This window comes from Arachis stenosperma, chromosome 7 (assembly GCF_014773155.1).
Source record: "Arachis stenosperma cultivar V10309 chromosome 7, arast.V10309.gnm1.PFL2, whole genome shotgun sequence".
NCBI classification, from domain to species: domain Eukaryota; kingdom Viridiplantae; phylum Streptophyta; class Magnoliopsida; order Fabales; family Fabaceae; genus Arachis; species Arachis stenosperma.
In genome coordinates, this window is record NC_080383.1 from 10990954 (window position 1) to 11008058 (window position 17105).

Below are 17105 nucleotides of genomic sequence, written 5' to 3' on the forward strand. Positions count from 1 at the left end.
TATGTTGAAAGAAATAAATGAAGTTTGAAATGTAAACTTTGTATGCCTATAAATACATGTGCTGAGGCAAAGAGGAGAACACAAGAGCAATAAAAATCTTCTCTTTCTTATATTGCTAATAACAATTCTCTCTCTCTATTTATATTGTTTACATATAAATTTTTTCTTCTTTCTTTCTTTCATGTTGCAATATAAAATTTTCTTCTTTCTTTCTTTCATGTTACTATATATATTAGTAAAATATATATTTAATATATATATGTATCATCTCTTTTATATTGAAATAGTAATTGTGGTGGATATTACTACTAGAATTATTTAATTATATTTTATATTTTATATTTGTTACCTCTTTCTTATTTATTTATTTAGTTATTTTACAACAAAAAATTAATTTTAATAAAAATTGCTAAACAATATTTTTAATTTAGCCAAGGTAAATCCAAACACACACTGAGCCTCTCTTCGAGCCACTTCGCCGCCCATCCGTCGAGCCACGCCGCCGTCCGTCCGTGTAGCCACTCCCCCAAGTCTCCAACCCCTGTTCTCTTCTTCCGCGAGCTCGGTCCATCCGTCGACTTCGTCTTCTCCTCGCCGTCGTCTGCATCTTCTCGCCGTAAGAGAAACCCACTAGCAGAACTGCCCCAAGCCCCTTCTCCTCTCTTTCCCTCACTCAACCTCAACCAAAGAGAAACCCTAGTCTCCACCACCGCCGCAAGGAGTTCGCTACCGCCGTAAGAAGAGGTGACACAAGCCCTAGCCACTAGCCAGCCTTTATCGCCGCCGCCATTCAGCTCACCACCGCCATCTCACCGTCGTTCGGTTGTCCTTCACCGTCCAGTCTGCCGTAGCCTCCAACCACTCTGCTCTTTCGGAAGCTTTTTCGCGTCTCGTCGCAGCTCCAATTCGGTGGTCGCCCGTCCTCCGTCCTTCTGCTGCTCGTGGTCGGCGTTCTTGCTCCTTCTCCCTCAATCGCTGCTCTGAAATCCTGAATCTCTGTTTGTTCGTTATTTTTTTATGAGTAATTTCTTGCGTATCTCTGTTTTGAGTCTTCTTAGGTTTTTTGAATCAATATATTTTAGTTTGTTCGTTCATGATCAATGATTTAATTGCAGAATGAGTTTTATTACTAATGATGAGCAATGAACATTATTGAACTGATCTTGTTATGAGTAATGATTATCTTAGGTTTCTCTGTTATGAGTAATTTAGATTATTTTGTTTTTCAGTAATTGTGGAACTGTTCTTGTGGTTCAAATGTTGTATTTTTTTATTTAATTATTCAGTGTTGTGTTTATTGTCGTTGTTGATTGTTGCTGTTTGTTCTTGATGGTTCTGAACTTCTGATTGTTGATGTTTGTTCACTGCTGTGTTTGTTTACTGTTCTTGTTGTTCAAATGTTGTATTTTTTTATTTAATTATTCAGTGTTGTGTTTACTGTTGTTGCTGATTGCTGCTGTTTGTTTTTGATGGTTCTGAACTTCTGATTGTTGATGTTTGTTCACTGCTGTGTTTGTTCTTATTGTTCTTGATTGTTGCTATTTTTTTTATAGTGCTGTTTGTTTTTGCTGTGCTGCTACTTTTCATACTGCTACTTTTCATGTTTGTTTGCAGACTGATTTTTATTGCCGATGATGAGTAATGAACATTATTGAGCCGTTCTTGTTATGAGTAATGATTTTCTTAGATTTCTCTGTCATGAAATAATTTAGATTATTTTGTTTTACAGTAATTATTGAACTGTTCTTGTTGTTCAGATGTATTTTTTTATCTAATTGTTCAGTGTTGTGTTTATTGTCCGTCTTTGTTTGTTCGTCGATTTAGGATTCTAATGCTGCTAGTGTTGTTGTTAAGATTGAATTGTTCAGTGATTACTTGGTTAGCTCTGCTCATTGCTACTGTGTTGTGTTGTGTTGTGTTGGACTCTGTTTTGTTGCTTTTTTTTTGTGCTGTGCTGAAAATTGAAAATAATTTAGCTGAAATTATGCTTATTGCTACTCCTCATTGTTAATCTTTGAAAGTTTATTAATCTTTGTTAAAATTATGCTGAAATTATGCTCATTGCTACTGCGCAAGTGTTCATTGTTAATCTTTAGAAAAGTTTACTAATTTTTGTTGAAATTATGCTGAATTATGCTCATTGCTACTGCCCAAGTGTTCATTGTTAATCTTTGAAAAAAGTTTATTAATCTTTGTTGAAATTATTCTGAAATTATGCTCATTGCTACTGCTAATTGTTAGTTTTTGAAATTATGCTGAAATTATTTAGTGCTTTAAATTTAGAAGACGTTTAAGATTTATCTTAAATTAAACTATAATTATGTTTTAGAGTTTTTGTTTATAATTTACTTGTTATCTTATTGTAAAATGGTTTGTCTGGTTGGACCACGGTTGAACCGGTTGGACCACGGTTGAACCAGTTGGACCAGTAAACTAGTAGTTAGAGTGATTCGATGACCGGTCCGGTTCTCAGGACCTTGGTGATTTGTGAATGTGAAATGATTGATTTTGTGTTGGTATGCTGCTGCTGCTGCTGTTTTTTAGTTTTTGTTGCTGATTGTTCTTGATTTCTGAATGTGAAATCATTGATTTTGTGTTGTTATGCTGCTGCTGCTATTTTTTAATTTTTGTTGCTAATTGTTCTTGATTTCTGAATGTGAAATCATTGATTTTGTGTTGTTACGCTGCTGTTGCTGTTTTTTATGGTGATTATTTGTTGCTGCTTTTTAATTTTTGTTGCTGATTTATGAAATTATTGATGAAAATGGCTGTTATGATTTCTGATTTCTGATTTCAATATCATTGTTGAAAACTTGAAATTATTGATGAAAATGACTTTGTTATGATTTATGATGTCTGATTTCTGATTCCTGATTTCAAAATCATTGTTGAAATTATTGATGAATGGCTTTGTTATGCTGCTGCTGTTTTTTAATTTCTGAGTCTGCTGTTTTGAATTTTTGTTGATCGATTTTTTGATTATTTGTTGCTGTTTTTTAATGTCATCAAATTAAATGAATTAATACCCAGGGAAGAAAAAGCAACCTTGACAAGCCATTGCAAGAAACACCTTGACAACCCTGAACCCTCATCACTCTCGGTCTCAGTCTCACTCTCTAAGGAGTTCACTGCTACACTCACTCATCACAACGCCAACGCCAACACCAGCCTCCACCCCTCCACTCGGTCACTCTCGCCGTCGCCTCCGGTCGTTCGGTAGTTCGCCGCCTCTGTTCGCTCTTCGGCCTCTATTCGCCCCTGCTTGCCACTTCTGTGGCACTTTACACACAAATATTCAAAGTCCCTTGATGGTTGGCACCAATCATGGACGAAGAAGAGAAACCTCATTCTCCTCCTCAACCTCTTCCCAACGATGACGAACATTCTAGAAGAAACCGCATCATTGCTAAACTCAAAGACTCTCTCTTGTCTCAGCTCGCCGAATCCAACCCCTCCTTCTCCCTCGAAACACGCCATGTTTCCTCCCTCATTCAGCAGCGTCTCAAGAAGATGTTTCCTTCTTTCCACACCCCCACGCACCCTCCTTATGCATTGGTAGCTCCTTTCCCCTACTTTTCTCCAAATTTTCAATCTTTTTATTTTGCTTATTGAGTGTCTTATTTTCTTTGGAATTCAAATGATCATAATGAATATATTATTCTTCTTTCGATTTTAATTTTGCGCCCCGTTATGTGCCTATTTTAGATGATACATAGGGCAATATCGGAGCTAAATGAGAATAAAGGGTCCACTGAAGAAGAAATTTCTAATTTCATTGTAAAGGAGTATGAGGATTTGCCATGGGCACATAAGAAGATTTTGGGTATTCAATTAGAGAAGCTTTGCCAGGATGAGGAGATTGTGTGTAATGAGGGTGGTAGATATGTTCTACAGGCTGATGGTGATGGAATAGATGGTGATCGGAAGGGGAGACAGGAATGTAAGAGTAAGAGGAAGAAGAGAGGAAAGAAGAGAAGTCAGCATAGCATGGATGGAGGTGGAGAGCGAAAGCAGAAAAGAGTAAAAATCTGTGAAGAGGTTGAGAAGAGTGATAAGCCTAAAGAGGGAAGAGATGAGGCACAACATCAGGTTTATGATTTAGGTGATGTTAGGACTGATGAGCCAATTAGTGTGGTGAAATGGACAGAAGAGAAGGGGGAAGAAGCACTTGACCAGTCAGCTGAAAGGGTTGGAGAGCAGAATAAACCACAAGGGGCTGGAGTTGTAGAACAATATGTTGAAGCAGGGCCTCTAGCACAGGAGTTACAGGATCAGGTATTATGGTGTTTATATAATTTTTGGCATCTGCTGTTGGTACTTGATAGTTATCATTCATGTGGTGGAGCTGTTAGTTGTTAGTGCCCTTTTATTAGAGAGTTTTAGGAAAGCTTTTTATAAAATAAGTGTCATATCTTACCCTGCTACAATATTGGGATTTGCTATGCTTCCATTTAATCTAGAAAAGTCAAATGATTTAATAATGTGTACTTGGAGTTAATTTGATGACATTTGAAGCTTTCCTATACAGGATAGTATTGGGGAACAATTGGCATTTTCTTTCGTATATATTTGTGCCTTTCTTTCTGTTTTCAATAAAGGGAAGCTTAGTGCTATAAACTTTCCACTCTGCCAGAGTTCTTGGAAGGGTTGGATCCACTATGTAGATCTGTATTAGGAAGCTTTACCTTGCATATTCGCGAGAGGCTAATTTAATCCTACCCTGGGTCATTTGGTGACAACCCTTGTCCTTTCCTTATCAATATTAGAAAGAAACTATCAGTTTGTTCACCATGACAAAAAAAACTAATTTATCATATGCCTAGCACTCATGTTATCATTACCTTTCCTTTAATAGTTCAATATAAAAGATTTAATTTCTACACATTTAAAAGTCCTCTGAAACATGTTTCTTCATTGATTCGTTATTTCTTTTCAAAGTTTCATGATAGGAATTTGTTGTATTCTAATTTTTTTGCCTTACTGACCATCATCCTTTGTTCCTTAAATTATTCAGAGAAATATAATCTTATGCTTATTTTTTGTTCCATGTAACTATGAGCATGATGATATGCTTTTAAAATTTGTTGCCGGGCATGATGATATGCTTTTAAAATTTGTTGCCAACAGTACTCCATAGTGCACCCGAAAACAATTTGTTCATCCCTCCCAACTGTGCTGAATGTTATTGATTCCCAGAAGCCACTTGATCTTTCGGGTTCAGAATGTGTACTGTCAGAGGGACAATTGAAACAACAGATGTCTTCTTTGGATGTTCCTGAACAAAAGCAAGATGGGAACTCAGTATCTGGTGATCCTGAGAAGCATTCTCCAAAGCGCCAATGCAGAGGGAGGCACCTGAAACCTAAGCCAGTTGCAGACGATCAGGAGGAGTCCTTTTTACCGTTACGTGACCTTATTCTTGATGGACAAACGCCTAAGGTAAATATTATTGAGAAGCAGTGGCAGTCATCTCCTCAAGTTCAAGTTGCAGGTCAAGGAAGGCACAAGGAACCAACAATGTTTAAAAACAAAGCTATGTTAGCTCCTGAGAATGTTCATAATGATCAGCCGCTGCATTTAAATCAAGGATATGAGAATCCGATGTCTGGGAATGCTGAGGATCGTCTAGCTAAGCGTCCCAGAGGAAGGCCCCGTAAGTTAGAGACTGATGCAAACAACCCAAGGGAGTATAGTCGTGGCAGAGGCAGAGGTAGTGGTCTAGGTCGAGGTCGAGGTCGAGGTCAAGGTCGAGGTCGTGGTCTTGGTCGTGGTCCGGGAAGGCCTCGTAAAGTAGATCAAGATGCAAACCATTCTGAGCAGCAACTGCAAACGGATGATCAAGATAAGCAGTTACAGAAAGATAATCAAGATCAGCAGAACTCTATGGGTAGGGGTAGGGGTAGGGGTAGGGGTAGAGGTAGAGGCATCAGCGGAGGCGGAGGTGATGGTGCAGGTCGAGGTAGAGGCAAGGGGAGTGGTAGGGGGAGAGGGAGGCCTCGGAAAATAAGGCTAGACACAAACACAAACCAATGTGAGGAGCAGTTACAATCACAAGATCATGCTGAAGGTCTGGTTAACTTAGATAATCCAATTGAGGACGATAATCAAAGTTTGCAGCAGAAGCAACAACCAGATGGTCAGCAGCAACAAGAGCGAGATCAAGATTTGGTTTCAGAATCAAAACCTGAAACAGAAGAGGCCTCTAAACCTGATTTCGGATACGAACCAGAGCCACCGGTTGAGACTCAATTACAAGCACTTCAACCTCAGGATAATATGGCCTCTTAAACCAGATCCAAGGCAGCCCTAGCTGCTCTTCTATGCTTAGCAACCTCTATGAGGTTGGAACCCTGGACTTTCTCTGACAAGTCTTTCACTTTTCGACCCAAGTGAGGCGCATGGAACAGAGTCTTTGCCTTTTTCTCGACAAACCAGATCCTGATTGATTTTGCATGTGAATTGAAGTTTGGAATATGAAGTTAACTCAAGCAATTTTCTTGTGGGATCTGGAGTTTGTCATTCTTGTAGCTGCAGTAGATATTTCAATCAAAGTTTATGGAGTATCACAGTTTATTTCAATCATTTTGTTCCTTGTTTTTTTTTTTTTTTTTTTTTTGTGGTAACACAGTTATGTACTTGCAGAATAGTTATTCTTCTAGTATTTCATTTTAGGACAAAGCTACTAACATCTATTTAGGGGTGATAATTGATAGGATAGGATAAGATTTAAGCTCCACTTTATTTTTATTTGTGGATTTAAACTTTCAATTTGAATTTAATTTGCATCTTAATCCTCTTAACTTGACCAATATTTAGTTAAATTTATAAAAGGTAAATTATTTTTATTCAAAAATAATATTTAGTCTTTCATATTTTATAATATTAAATATTATTATGTATTATTAGCAAATTGAATTGGTAGCTCAATGTCATTGAGAAGGAAGAGTTGGCCTCACAATAAAATCTGTCCTTACATGTTGTTGACTGGTTGCCAACTTGTTAGTCTTTATAGTTTCATCAAATTTTTAATTAAATCTCTATATTTTTTTTTCAATTGAATCTTTACACTACTTTTAACTTTGTAATTAGATTCTTTTTATGTCAAAAATAATAAAATTAACAAAATATTTTTTCTAAAAATTATGTGATCAAAGATCTAATTAAATTTTTTATTGTAATACTAGATACCTTTAATTTGCAGAAAACTATTTAGTTAACTCTTAATTCACTTATTATACTAAAAATGACCTAATTATAAAATAAACACAATATAAAAACCTAATTAAAAATATATATATATAGACTTAATTATAAATTTGATAAAGACTATAAAAACCAACCGAGTTCAATTAACCTTCTAAACACACTTTAATTTTACTAACAAACTCAGACAATCATAAGTTACTAACCTACCACAATCAGATGAAGTAAAATATTATCATCAATACAATCCATGTCGACAAAATCAGCCATTTTAGCAATAACTAATTTAGCCGAATCCCATGACTTAATAATCTCCATCAAGTTTTTTATCTCAATTTTTCTCTCAATATTATATCCTGTGTATCTTTTGTCATCCCATTTAAGAATTTTCATTAGAGAGTAATAGAGACTAAACAAATACAATAAATAAGATTCGTTAGAGACACTGAAATCTAAATATAAGACTTCGGATAAATTCATTATTGATCCAAACTAAACTCGATTGTTTTGTTTATAAAAATGCTCAATAAATACCAAAAATCAATCCCTCTATCATTCGCCATGTATATTTATATATGCTGATTCATACATAAGACCTTGAAGGAATTCAACAACCTCTTGCGAACCCTTTTTCTATAAGACCTTGAGGGAGCCCTGGTTGAATAGCAATGATAATTGACGCAAATAGGTGCAAATATTATAGGAAATTTATCGTGGCCAGCAGTGATTTGAAACAAAAGGGGTTCAAATTTCTGGGTATCATGAAAAAGACACATCTTTTGTGGTCTCTGACAGATGAGGCCCTTGAACATGAGCTCAGGGAACTTCTGAAGAAATGAGCTTGGGAAAGAGAATAAATTTTGGATCGAGTTGTTCCTACTGAAGTAGTTATGATATCTCAAGCAATTTCCACCAAAAGATTGCATTTTTACTGAGCTTGGTGAATAACTAAGTGGGAGGTTAAATAATACTTAACAGACGGCCCCATTATGTGTTGAAGCATCTATTTCTTGCTCCCGTTTTCAAGTTTCTGCATTCAGAATATAATAATACTAATTCGTCTTTATTCTAATGCACAAGCTCTCTCCATTGAATAAGTTAATGGCCTCAATATTAATTCTCCACCTACTTCTCCGCACAGTAGCAATCGACAAGGAAAGCTTCAGCATCACTGTTAAGGAAGTAAAACTAGATGACTAACAAGTTTCTACAATGATTTCCCACTAACACTTATATGTATGCCATTTGTTCAGTTCAAGCATATATATATATATATATATATATATATATATATAATCATGGAATATCAATTAGACCACTATGACTAGACCAGCTCCACATTGATTCATTGAATATCCCAACTGTCACAATTAACAACATTATACATAAATTGGCTGAGGCCTGGATTAACCAGCCCCACAACAAAAAGATTTCACTTTATATAACTTCTAATGTCTAGAACTTAGTCCAGATGAAAATGTGTGCAATCAAATTAAGTTCCACAAATCCAAAACCAAATCAAGAATGAAAAGTAACCATAGTGGAAAACCAACGAAACAAAAACATTAATTTTCTTTTTTCTTTTAAATTCTGTTCTTGAACAGAAATTGTAATAACTAGCAAGTCGAAAAGAATCAAGCTTTGCTAGGAAAGAACATAACCAACCACCCATAAACTATAAGCCAAAGGATGTAATATCTTCTTGCACAAGGAAAAGAAAGGGTAGGTAACTAAATAAAATAAAATAGAGAGAGAATACCAATTAAGTACGAGAATGATTGAGGTTTGTTGAGTAGGAGAATAATTGAATCAGATAGTATGAAGTGAAGATCCAATAATTAAACTGAACGATGAATCCCCATGACGATCATTCTAGTGTCCTAACAAGAAGATGCAAAAGCCCGCAAGAAGAAAACAGAGAGAAAGGAAACCTGGTTGGGGGATAACAAGAAGTGTTGAAAGATATTAGGCAGAGATATAAAACAGCCTTGATCCTTACAGCCTATGAGTCTATATATAACCACATTTTACTACACTGGAAAAAAATCTAAGGAATTAATAATCAGAAGTCTAAGTGCTTGAGGAATCTCACTATGAACAACATATTATCTGTTATCTCACTACTGTTGTCTTCAGGCATATGTTTCATGCTGTCCTAGTGTTTTACCATTGTATTGTTATTGCCAATCCCTTTAAGGTTAGACCTAACTAATGTATCAAGCTTTTCTTTCTGATAGTTTGTATAGGAAAATATGCTGCCATGTTCTGTGTACCTAGCCACACATCTCTGTAACTCACAACCTTAGAACTTTGATCTGTATACTTAAGCTACTTCGTTACAAACTTCTGATAAGTACCAAGTACAATACTAAGTACAAGTCAGATTTTGAATAATGTTTACTGAGAAAACTGAGCTCTGATGTCAGCTACTTCCAAACTGAAAATTCAGCATACTAAGGAATTGATAAAAAACTTGCATTATCACAATCTTCAATTTACCATAATTATCGGCGGAGAAGCTTCATAGACGCGGTGACAGCGAGAATTCGAAGTCAGCGAGGACGTGAAGAGACGACGGCGAAGAAGACGCGAAGCGAGGATGGCAGAGAAGACGCGAGGTGAAGCAGGCAGTGGACGCGTGATGCGCCAGTAGCGGAGCACACGAGGAGCGAGGGCGGTGCTTCAGCGGCGGAGGACGCGACGGCGGGAGGTTGGAGGTCGGAGGGCAGAGGAGGATGATTCAGTGGGAGTGATAGGGTTTAGGGTTTCATATTAAAAAAAATCGAGAGGAATGAATACCTGTTGGTGTGGGTGGTGCTGGGAACCCTAGCCTTATTTTATATTTGGCAAAATGATGATTTTTATTTTTTACTTCAATTTCTCCCTTTTCTACGTTAACATAGGTTACTTTTAAACTTGAAAAATATTTATGTGTTAAGGTTAATTTAACTTTTATATTGTTACATGTTTATTGCACGTTGCTAATTGATGATTTGTTTTGAGAAAGAATATCAGACTGAACACTACTAACAGATAAAGCAGGTTGAAAGACATAAAACAAAGATTATTTTACATAATTGCATCTGATTCTGACACATAAATAGATAATTTAGGAGCAGATGCAGATCCATCTCTAAAAAAGTCAAACAAATAGCCTCACACTTATCTTTCTACACAGTTGTAGAGTCAAGAGCACAAAGCAAATGGAGTCAACTACCCCTTTCTACTCCTTAGTCTCACATTCAACTTCTTCAAATCCAAACAATCCAATTCCAAAAGCAGCTCTTCCTACTAAGTACCACATCTTCCTCTGCTATCTTCTATGCTTTCTATGAAGCTCATAACTCAACTTTACCTCTCTCCCAAACCCCACTTCTCATTTTGCTCTAAGGTGGCCCCGGATGCTCCTCCATGATTGGCAACTTCTATGAGTTTGGACCATGAACTCTCACTGATGAATCACCCCTTACACTTCACCTTATGGCCTCCTATTTCGTGATAACCCCATTGGTTCTGGATTCAGCGTAGCAGCAACACCACAAGAAATCCCAACTGATCAAAATGGTGTTGCAAAGCATCTCTTTGTTGCTATAACAAGGTTTGTTGAGCATGATCCTGTTTTCAAGAACCGTCCTATTTATATTACTGGTGAAAGTTATGCTGGAAAGTATGTTCCTGCTATTGGATACTATATATTGAAGGAGAATTCGCATCTGTGCGGTTCTAAGAGAGTGAATTTGACTGGTTTGGCTATTGGAGATGGGTTACTGACGCTGTTACACAAGTGGTTACACATGCTGTTAATGCTTATTATATTGGTTTGATCAATGAAAGGCAGAGGAATGAGTTGGAGAAGGATCAATTGGAAATGGTTAGGTTAGTGCAGGTTGGGAATTGGAGCACTGCAACCGATGCAAGGAATGTGGTTTTGCGAAAATTGAGGAATGTAACAGGGTTGGCTACTGATGTAGTATTTTACAACCCACAAACTAACCGGCAAGTGCACCGCGTCATACCAAGTAATACCTTACGTGAGTAAGGGTCGATCCCATGAGGATTGATGGATTAAGCAACAATAGTGTTTGATAGGCTTAGTTAGACAAACAGAAAATAGTGTTTGGAAGTTCAAAAGCATTAACAATAAATTTAGAATATTAAAGATAGGTAGATAAATAAGTTGGGAATAAAATATTGAGAAGGCAGTTAAGGCTTCAGAGTTATCTATTTTTCCGGATTTACTTTTCTTACTAACTATTTTAATTATTGTTGGATTTAATTTATGGCAAACTATATGTGACTAGACCCTAATTCCTTAGACCTTCCTAGTCTCCTCTAAAATTTATTAACTGCCAATTCCTTGGTCAATTAATTCTAATTAGAGGGTGATAATCAATTTCTAGTTTATATACCACAAAAACTCTAATTACCCAAGAAATAAAAGGATTATATGTCACGTATCCTGTTAAATTCAGATAATTAAAATTTAGAAGAATTTGTTTTCAAGCTGTTGTTCAAGTATAGAGCTTTTCCAAGTTATTACAAGAACTTAATTAGAAAGAAGGTCATACTTCCGTTCCACCCAAATTCATAAAATAAAGAGAAAAAACAATTCTTAAATTATAAATCCATGCATAAATTAAAATAGAAAAATAAATAAAATCAATTCATACAAATAGACAGAGCTCCTAACCTTAACAGTGGAGGATTAGTTGCTCATGGAATGCGGAATGTAAATTTGTATAGAATTCCCTAATGGAATCCCCTAATGGAATCTACCTAATAGAAGAGAAGTCCCCCCTTTTTATAACTAATCCTAATTAATTTAAAAATCTAATATTTAAAATTAAGATAATATCTTTTCCTATTTTAAAATTAAATTTGAATTTAAAGCAGAATTAACTAACTACTCCGCGTCTTGTAACGTGGGGACCACTTAGCTTCACTGGATCCGCGCCTAACTTGGGTGCTAAAATGGGGCCCAGAAATCACCCCCCAGCATTTTCTGTGTTTTCTGCACGTGGCGCATGTCACGCCTACGCGTCAGTCACGCGTACGCGTCGATGGTCTTTTCTGCGAGTCACGCGGACGCGTCGGTCACGCGTACGCGTCGCTGAGCAAATCTTCAAATCACGCGCATGCGTCGCCATGGATATCTCCAAATCAGGCGCACGCGTCAGGCACGCGTACGCGTCGCTCCTCGCTGCCATCTCCTTTTGTTCTTGTGCTGCAAAAACTCCATCATATCCAGCCGAATGCTACCTAAAATAAATGAAATTGCAAAAGACTCAAAGTAGCATCCATATTGGCTAAAAGATAATTAATTCTTTATTAAACTCAACAAATTAGATGCAAATTCACTAGGAAAAGATAGGAAAGATGCTCACGCATCACAACACCAAACTTAAACTATTGCTTGTCTTCAAGCAACCAAAACTAATATAAGCTTAGGATGTGAATTTGCATGAGAATGAGAGTTCGATTAACCCCATGTCTCTTCTTATAGTGGGGTTTACAACTGCAATCCTGAATAGTTTTGGCATTTCACTTTATCCTTTGAAGTTCAGAATGATTGGCATCCATAGGAACTTAGAATTCAAATAGTGTTATTGATTCTCCTAGTTTAGTATGTTGATTCTTGAACACAGCTACTTTATGAGTCTTGGCCGTGACCCTAAGCATTTTGTTTTCCAGTATTACTACCGGATACATAAATGCCACAGACACATAACTGGGTGAACCTTTGCAGATTGTGACTCAGCTTTGCTAGAGTCCCCAGTTAGAGGTGCCCAGAGTTCTTAAGCACACTCTTTTTGCTTTGGATTACGACTTTAACCGCTCAGTCTCAAGCTTTTCACTTGACACCTTCACGCCACAAGCACATGGTTAAGGACAGCTTAATTTAGCCGCTTAGGCCAGGATTTTATTCCTTTGGGCCCTCTTATCCATTAATGCTCAAAGCCTTGGATCCTTTTTACTCTTTGCCTTTTAATTTAAAGGGTTATTGGCTTTTTCTGCTTGCTTTTTTTTTATTTAATTTTTTTTCGCAAGCTTTGTGTTTTTCACTACTTTTTCTTGCTTCAAGAATTAATTTTATGATTTTTCAGATTATCAATAACATTTCTCTTCTTTCATCATTCTTTCAAGAGCCAACAATTTTAACATTCATAAACTTCACTATAAAAAATATGCACTGTTCATGTCATGCATTCAGAATTATAGAAAATACCACCATATTTAAGTAAATAAGACTACTTTTAAAATTAACTCAATTTCTCGTGCAATACATCACTTCTGTATTTTTTATTTGAATTCAAGATCAATGAGTAATACATGAGACATCTTTCTAGAATTAAAGCAATTAAGGGAAAACTAAACTAGACCTATGATTCTCACTAATAAAGGATCATGCAACAAACAACGCAAAATAGCAGAAAATCGAAACATAACATAGAAAAAGAGGGGAGGAATAAAAAATATGAAAGGAACTCAACCACCTTAGTTATCCTAGCGGTCGCTTTATTCTTCAGGTTGTGCTCTTCCGTGAAGATGATTCGCCTCTCTTTTGGTGCCATAGGAATAAACAGAAAACCCTTAAGCGAAGCGTCAACACCAAACTTAAAGGTTTGCTTGTCCTCAAGCAAAGAAGAACTGAAAATAGAAAGAGACAAATATTATTATGAAAGAAAAAGAAAAGGATAAAAGAACAAGAGAGAATTAAGATTGGGAGAGGGGAAAGAAAATTAAATCTTGGGCGGCAAACTAGTGGAGTTGTACGGCGCAGGCGACGCGTACGCGTGGGTCGCGGAATTTTCTTAATGACGTGTAAGCGTTAAGCACGCGTCTGCGTGCCCGAGGTTTTACACGATTCACGCGAAGGCAGCCGTGCGTATGCACAACTCTCTGTTCACGTGGCTAGGGAACCAATATTGGCATACGACGCGTTCGCGTCATGCACGCGCACGCGTGGATGGCCGTTTGGTCAAATGACACGCAGGCGTCAGGGACGCGTACGCGTGGTTAATTTTGTGCGTCTAGCACACTTCCAGCCCCAAACCAGCACAACTCTCTGCCCAAACGTCGATTTTTAAGGTCACGCGTATGCGTCACTGACGCGTACGCGTGGAGTGCCAAAATCATGAATGACACACACACGTAGGGTACGCGTACGCGTGGGCTTGTTTGTGCGAAAGGCATCATTCCTGCACCACTCCCACACATCTCTCTATCAAATTTTATTTTTCACACACATGCATATGACGCGTACGCGTCAGCGATGCTTGCGCGTCGGGTGCTCTTCTTCTTCTTGATGCAGAAAAGTTGATGCGGTATTTTACAACCCACAAACTAACCGGCAAGTGCACCGGGTCGTACCAAGTAATACCTTACGTGAGTAAGGGTCGATCCCACGAGGATTGATGGATTAAGCAACAATAGTGTTTGATAGGCTTAGTTAGACAAACAGAAAATAGTGTTTGGAAGTTCAAAAGCATTAACAATAAATTTAGAATATTAAAGATAGGCAGATAAATAAGTTGGGAATAAAATATTGAGAAGGCAGTTAAGGCTTCAGAGTTATATATTTTTCCGGATTTACTTTTCTTACTAACTATTTTAATTATGTAGGATTTAATTTATGGCAAACTGTATGTGACTAGACCCTAATTCCTTAGACCTTCCTAGTCTCCTCTAAAATTCATTAACTGTCAATTTCTTGGTCAATTAATTCCAATTAGAGGGTGATAATCAATTTCTAGTTTATATGCCACAAAAACTCTAATTACCCAAGAAATAAAAGGATTATATGTCACGTATCCTGTTAAATTCAGATAATTAAAATTTAGGAGAATTTGTTTTCAAGCCGTTGTTCAAGTATAGAGCTTTTCTAAGTTATACAAGAACTCAATTAAAAAGAGGGTCATACTTCCGTTCCACCCAAATTCATAAAATAAAGAGCGAAAACAATTCTTAAATTATAAACCCATGTATAAATTAAAATAGAAAAAGCAATAAAATCAATCCATACAAATAGACATAGCTCCTAACCTTAACAGTGGAGGATTAGTTGCTCATGGAATGCGGAATATAAATTTGTATAGAATTCCCTAATGGAATCCCCCTAATGGAATCTACCTAATAGAAGAGAAGTCTCCCCTTTTTATAACTAATCCTAATTAATTTAAAAATCTAATATTTAAAATTAAGATAATATCTTTTCCTATTTTAAAATCAAATTTGAATTTAAATCAGAATTAACTAACTACTCCGCGTCTTGTAATGTGGGGACCACTTGGCTTCACTAGATCTGTGCCTAACTTGGGTGCTAAAATGGAGCCCAGAAATCACCCCCTAGCATTTTCTGCGTTTTCTGTACGTGGCGCATGTCACGCGTACGCGTCGATGGTCTTTTCTGTGAATCACATGGACGCGACGGTCACGCGTACGCGTCGCTGAGCAAATCTTCAAATCACGCGTACGCGTCAGTCACGCGCACGCGTCGCCATGGATATCTTTAAATCACGTGGACGCGTTAGGCACGCGTACGCGTCGCTCCTCGCTGCCATCTCCTTTTGTTCTTGTGCTGTAGAAACTCCATCATAACCAGCCGAATGCTACCTAAAATAAATAAAATTGCAAAAGACTCAAAGTAGCATCCATATTGGCTAAAAGATAATTAATTCTTTATTAAACTCAACGAATTGGATGCAAATTCACTAGGAAAAGATATGAAAGATGCTCACGCATCAGCTACTTTGTTTGATTACACAAGGAAAAAGCCATATGGCGATGATGTAGTTGATAAATTCTTGAACAATGTGGAAGCTAAGAAGGCCTTAGGGGTGAAGAATGAGTCACTTGTGTTTGAAGGATGCAGCGATGTGGTTGGCGCGTGTTACATGCTGATGTGATGAAGAGTGTGAGGTACATGGTAGAGGTTTTGGTGAGGAACACTAGGGTGTTGTTATATCAAGGTCAGCATGATATTCAGGATGGAGTGATTCAGGTCGAGGCGTGGGTGAAGACGATGAAGTGGGAAGAGATTGAGGATTGTTTGAATGCAGATAGGAAGATATGGAAGATGAACGGAGAGCTTGCTGGCTATGTCCAACAATGGAAGTCTCTCACTAATGTTGTGGTGTTAGAGGCAGGGCATCTTTTACCTTCTGATCAACATGTGACGTCTCAAGCAATGATTGAAGATTGGGTCCTTGAAAAAGGTTTGTTTCAAAGTCTGCAACATCATGAAAATGAGTCAAGAAATTCATTGTGATTGAAGTATTGAATCATAAGTGTTGTAATTTCGTTAGCAGGAACTGAACAACTCTTGGTTTAGGGACAACTTCCACTTCTTTATGTACCAATAAAAAAGTTAACTTTGTGATTTAACTAACGTATTGAAAGTGAATTTCTTGTTGGCTTAGTTATTATTTATGCTTCTATAGTAGTCATTTTGCTGAAACAAATCACATTTTCATCCTTAACAACATCTGTAGAAACTGCATGAATATAATTATAAATGTGTGCAACTTATTGCAGCAAAGTTAATGCTCCATATTCTTTGATCGCTTTGGATTGTAACCGTTTATGTAGTAGCGCTATATATATTCAATTCATTTATCGTTTCATACAAAATTACAAACTTCCCAAGTACTGAATTGGGTTCACTACTTCCTGCAACATTTCTTAGAGATTTTTAGATACGCAATTTCATATTTTGTTCAGTGTCAAATTGAAAATATCAAAATTATTCTGCTTGATTGAACTTGTATAAAAGGAAAGTTAATAAACTAGTTAATGTTGTGACATGGATAGAAAATGATGATGGATGCCCATTTATGAGAAGCACATTTTCTCTATGCTGAAGGAAATAAATTTTTAGAATAAAGAAGTTTGAAACGTAAACT

General features: G+C 36.9%; 1 protein-coding gene and 1 pseudogene across 2 annotated transcripts; both read left to right on the plus strand.

The window, feature by feature from the left end:
* Positions 1-415: 415 nt before the first annotated feature.
* Positions 416-6552, plus strand: LOC130941514 (uncharacterized). 2 transcript variants are annotated; one of them, XM_057870049.1, is made up of 4 exons: positions 416-1002; positions 3031-3555; positions 3706-4275; positions 5128-6552. In XM_057870049.1, exons 2-4 carry the CDS (start codon positions 3325-3327, stop codon positions 6286-6288), a joined length of 1962 nt encoding a protein of 653 aa, XP_057726032.1. In that variant the 5' UTR covers positions 416-1002; positions 3031-3324; the 3' UTR covers positions 6289-6552. The 2 variants fall into 2 exon arrangements, with proteins under 2 accessions (XP_057726032.1, XP_057726031.1); XM_057870048.1 differs by having other exon boundaries at positions 416-944.
* A 3854-nt stretch (positions 6553-10406) lies between these two features.
* LOC130939389 (serine carboxypeptidase-like 50) lies at positions 10407-16471 on the plus strand (annotated as a pseudogene).
* Positions 16472-17105: the final 634 nt, after the last annotated feature.

Excerpts from the sequence above, each read along its gene's own strand:
- LOC130941514 (XM_057870049.1), top strand. The coding sequence starts at position 3,325 with ATGGACGAAGAAGAGAAACCTCATTCTCCTCCTCAACCTCTTCCCAAC. Across the intron at positions 3,556-3,705 it reads CGCACCCTCCTTATGCATTG|ATGATACATAGGGCAATATC; the intron begins GTAGCTCCTTTC and ends TGCCTATTTTAG. Across the intron at positions 4,276-5,127 it reads CACAGGAGTTACAGGATCAG|TACTCCATAGTGCACCCGAA; the intron begins GTATTATGGTGT and ends TGTTGCCAACAG.